The 3,651-nt window shown below is 36.7% G+C and overlaps 1 protein-coding gene across 1 annotated transcript; it reads left to right on the plus strand.

The window, feature by feature from the left end:
- Positions 1-967: 967 nt before the first annotated feature.
- On the plus strand, positions 968-2,572 carry LOC101496274 (histone H3.3). Its single transcript, XM_012712954.3, has 5 exons — positions 968-1,109; positions 1,605-1,676; positions 1,788-1,864; positions 1,952-2,042; positions 2,120-2,572. Exons 2-5 carry the CDS (start codon positions 1,605-1,607, stop codon positions 2,288-2,290), a joined length of 411 nt encoding a protein of 136 aa, XP_012568408.1. The 5' UTR covers positions 968-1,109; the 3' UTR covers positions 2,291-2,572.
- The last annotated feature ends 1,079 nt before the right edge of the window (positions 2,573-3,651 follow it).

Below are 3,651 nucleotides of genomic sequence, written 5' to 3' on the forward strand. Positions count from 1 at the left end.
CAAGCGTTTTCTTTCTTTGAGGATTTGGGAGATTTTTTCGAGCAAGAAACTGAGCAATAGTGATTGTGTTTTTGGTTCTCATGGGTTTAGTTGGTGGTTTTGGTTGAGAGAGTGGTTCTTTTTGGTTTGGAGAAGGGGAAACAATGTCATTTAACGATCTCCGTTTTTGATGGGGAGGAGTTGCGTGTGAAGGTTCAGAAGAGAAAGCCGATTTTGAGGGTGTCGAAGGGTTAGTAGTTGTTGGTGGATTTTGTGGTGGAGGTGTTGGTACTGTAGGCATCGTGTTTCTTTGTGGTTCAGTTTGTGTTGGTGATTTTGCTACTGGGGGACACGAATCAGAAGAGTCATCACTCTCAGAGTCTGAAATGAGGTTTAGAACTTCTTGACTAGTGTGAGAAGAGGGAGAGGCACGCATGGAGCGGCGTGGAGGAGTGATTCTGGTGCGAAGATGGGGAGGCACTTGAGCGTAGTTTGGTGTAGGACGAGTGTATAGTGGTGGAAGAAAGGTAGACAGAGGAATGAGGTTTAGAACTTCTTGACTATTGTGAGAAGATGGAGAGGCAGAAGATGTGTGTGGTGGTGAAGGGCGAGGTGGTGGAGAGGGAGAACGCTCTCTGGATTGGTATGAGGAAGATGAAGAGGGTGGTGTACAGGGAGAGGCATTTTTTCGTGCAGACTGTTTGGTTCGAGCCATTGTTTTTTTTTTTTGGGAGGAAGATGATAAAGAATATGAACAGTGAACGTGATTTAGAGAAAGAGAAAGATGATTCCAACTTTTGAGGAAAAGAAGGTGCGAAGAGGAACAGTTTTCTGACTTGAGAAGATGGAGAGAAAAAGGTGGAGTAATGATGAGTTTGTACCTAGGGAAATGGGAAAAGCATTTTGGGGGATTGGGGAGTGTATGTGTTAGCATTCTAACACCAGACACAAGGGCACGAAACCGTCCGATTCTAGCGAAGAAAGCACACGGATAGTGTATCGTATCCGTTCGATCGCTGACCAACACGCTATATATATACGCCTTCATTCCTTCCCTATTCAAAGTTTTAGATTCTTTTCCCCAAAATTTTACTAGCGAGTTTCGCAGCACAAGAAAGCAAAGTTTCGAGGTTAGTTTTCTCCTAAAAATCTTAGGGTTTATGTCTTCGTTCTATGTCTTCTACTTGTCTTCGTATGTAAATTTGAACGTATCTTATGTTGCATTATCCAGATTAAGAAATTTAGGGTTTTTGTTATGTATGCTTTTAAATTTCTGTTTTTTTTTTCTTTTTCATAATTCGAACGTACCTTAGGTTGCATTTTACATTAGGGTTGATCTTATTGTTCAACTATTTCGCGCCTCCGATGTATTATATTGATTATTATCATTATTATTTGTTGTGGTTTCTTACATCCATCCTTCATTGAGGAGAAGACGCAACACAAAAATTGTTTAGATAATATGTTATTTCGAATCTAATTGCCAATTGATCAAGGATGTTTTTTTTTATGTCATTGTTTATTGTTGAAATTAAGGTTATTAGGTTTTACGTTACCTTATGAATTTAGGAGAATAGTGTTATGATTGTCTTGTATATTCAGTTTTTTTGTTTGTGTTGATACAGATGGCCCGTACCAAGCAAACTGCTCGTAAGTCAACTGGTGGAAAAGCTCCAAGGAAGCAACTTGCTACCAAGGTTTGTTAATAATTTTACTCATAGTTATTGGTTTTAATTTGTATCAAATTGTTTGATGTTTGTTTGTTTGAATATTTAGTTAATGATTCCTTGTTTTTATTATTACTTTAGGCTGCACGTAAGTCTGCACCAACTACCGGTGGTGTCAAGAAGCCACATCGTTATCGTCCTGGAACCGTTGCTCTTCGGTGCGTTTTCTTTTCTCGAATTTCTTTATGTGGTGTGTTTTTTGGTCAATGTAACTCATTTAGATTCTAATTGCTATTTGAAAACAGTGAGATTAGGAAATACCAGAAGAGTACTGAACTTTTGATCAGGAAGCTTCCTTTCCAGAGGTTGGTTCGTGAAATTGCTCAGGACTTCAAGGTAAATTATGATTACCATTGTTAAATTGTGTTTTACACCAATAATGATAAATTGTTAATAAGTTTTTGTTGTTGCAGACTGACCTACGTTTCCAGAGCCATGCTGTGCTTGCATTGCAAGAAGCTGCAGAAGCATACCTTGTTGGACTCTTTGAGGACACCAACTTGTGTGCTATTCATGCCAAGCGTGTTACAATTATGCCTAAGGATATTCAGTTGGCAAGGAGGATCCGTGGTGAGCGTGCTTGAAGATGCTGGGTTTGGTGCTGTTTAGATATGTGGCTGCTGATAGTGTTTTGTCATTGAAATGAATAGCTTTTAGGGGAATACCGTTTATTTGTAGCCTGATTAATTGTGATGATAGGAATATACTGCTATCTTAATTTTAGGTTTTGGGGTTGTATTTGCTTTCAATGATTTCGGATCTGTTAAATGTTTATCGTTTTTACTGGGTATGCAGCCACTTTGGGATTGTATTGTGGACAACTTTTTGTTGCCATCTAATCTAGTATTTCTAGCTTTTGGGTCCTATTCATTCGGTATTGCGAAATAATTTCTCAAAACAGTTCAATGTCCATAATTCTAATGTTTTGTTAACCAAATTGATAAAAATTCTACAGTTTTTGGTAATTCTTATATAAATCTTACCATTAATTTTCACCAATAATACTCCATTGGATGAATACTTGATCAACAATTGTGCTGTTAGTATAAGTAAATGTTGTCGAAAGATATCCCATATTCAAGCGTGACTATGATTAAAAGCTCTATATTCATTCGTGATAATGATTAAAAGCTCAATATTCATTCGTGAATATGATTAACAGCTCATTATGAACTCGTTCGTTTAAATTCAGATTTGAGTTCTGTCTTTTGTAACTTGTTAGAATATCCCTCCCTGACATAAACAAAATTTTACAACATGCGGAGTAAAATTCTCTGCAGTCAATTAGATGAAGTTGAAATTTTCTGCATTCAACAACTCGTATGCTTTTATGCTGCTGTTGTTACTTGTTAGTATGAAATTTGCATTTTCCCATGTCTATGCAAATAAGTATAGTATAGAACAAAAGTTTTATCATGACGTTGCAATTGAAAAACTTGACTGTCTTAATTTAATGTTTGGCGAGTTGCAAGTTCATAAATATATATAAGGCTTCCTTTATGATACAAAACCCGTGCTCATTTGCCTGAAAAAAAAAAATTGTCATGTAAAAAATAGATGAGATATCACTAGAGCACCACTACAAATCTGCACATCATGTGCGATATCACGTTTCTCTGCATTTTCTAACTAGTTTAATTTGGTTTATTTCCCCACTGATTCGTAAGAACAGAGTATTCAACCGAACGAGTTCTCACACATATCCCCTTCACCCATTGGGAAGAACCTTATTTGATTAAAATTTCATGAAGATAAGACAAACTTATTCTATTATATGCCTTATTGAATTCGAATTTGAGGTAATCACTCCCTTCAGGCCTTTTATGACATTTATGTAGCGGAGAATCAACCCATTATCGATTATTTAATGATTGTTCCTCCAAAACACACTTCCCTACCACCTTTGTAAGTCTTACATATATCGATATAATTGAAAATAAAGAAA

The sequence above is a fragment of the Cicer arietinum genome, chromosome 2, assembly GCF_000331145.2.
Source record: "Cicer arietinum cultivar CDC Frontier isolate Library 1 chromosome 2, Cicar.CDCFrontier_v2.0, whole genome shotgun sequence".
NCBI lineage: Eukaryota > Viridiplantae > Streptophyta > Magnoliopsida > Fabales > Fabaceae > Cicer > Cicer arietinum.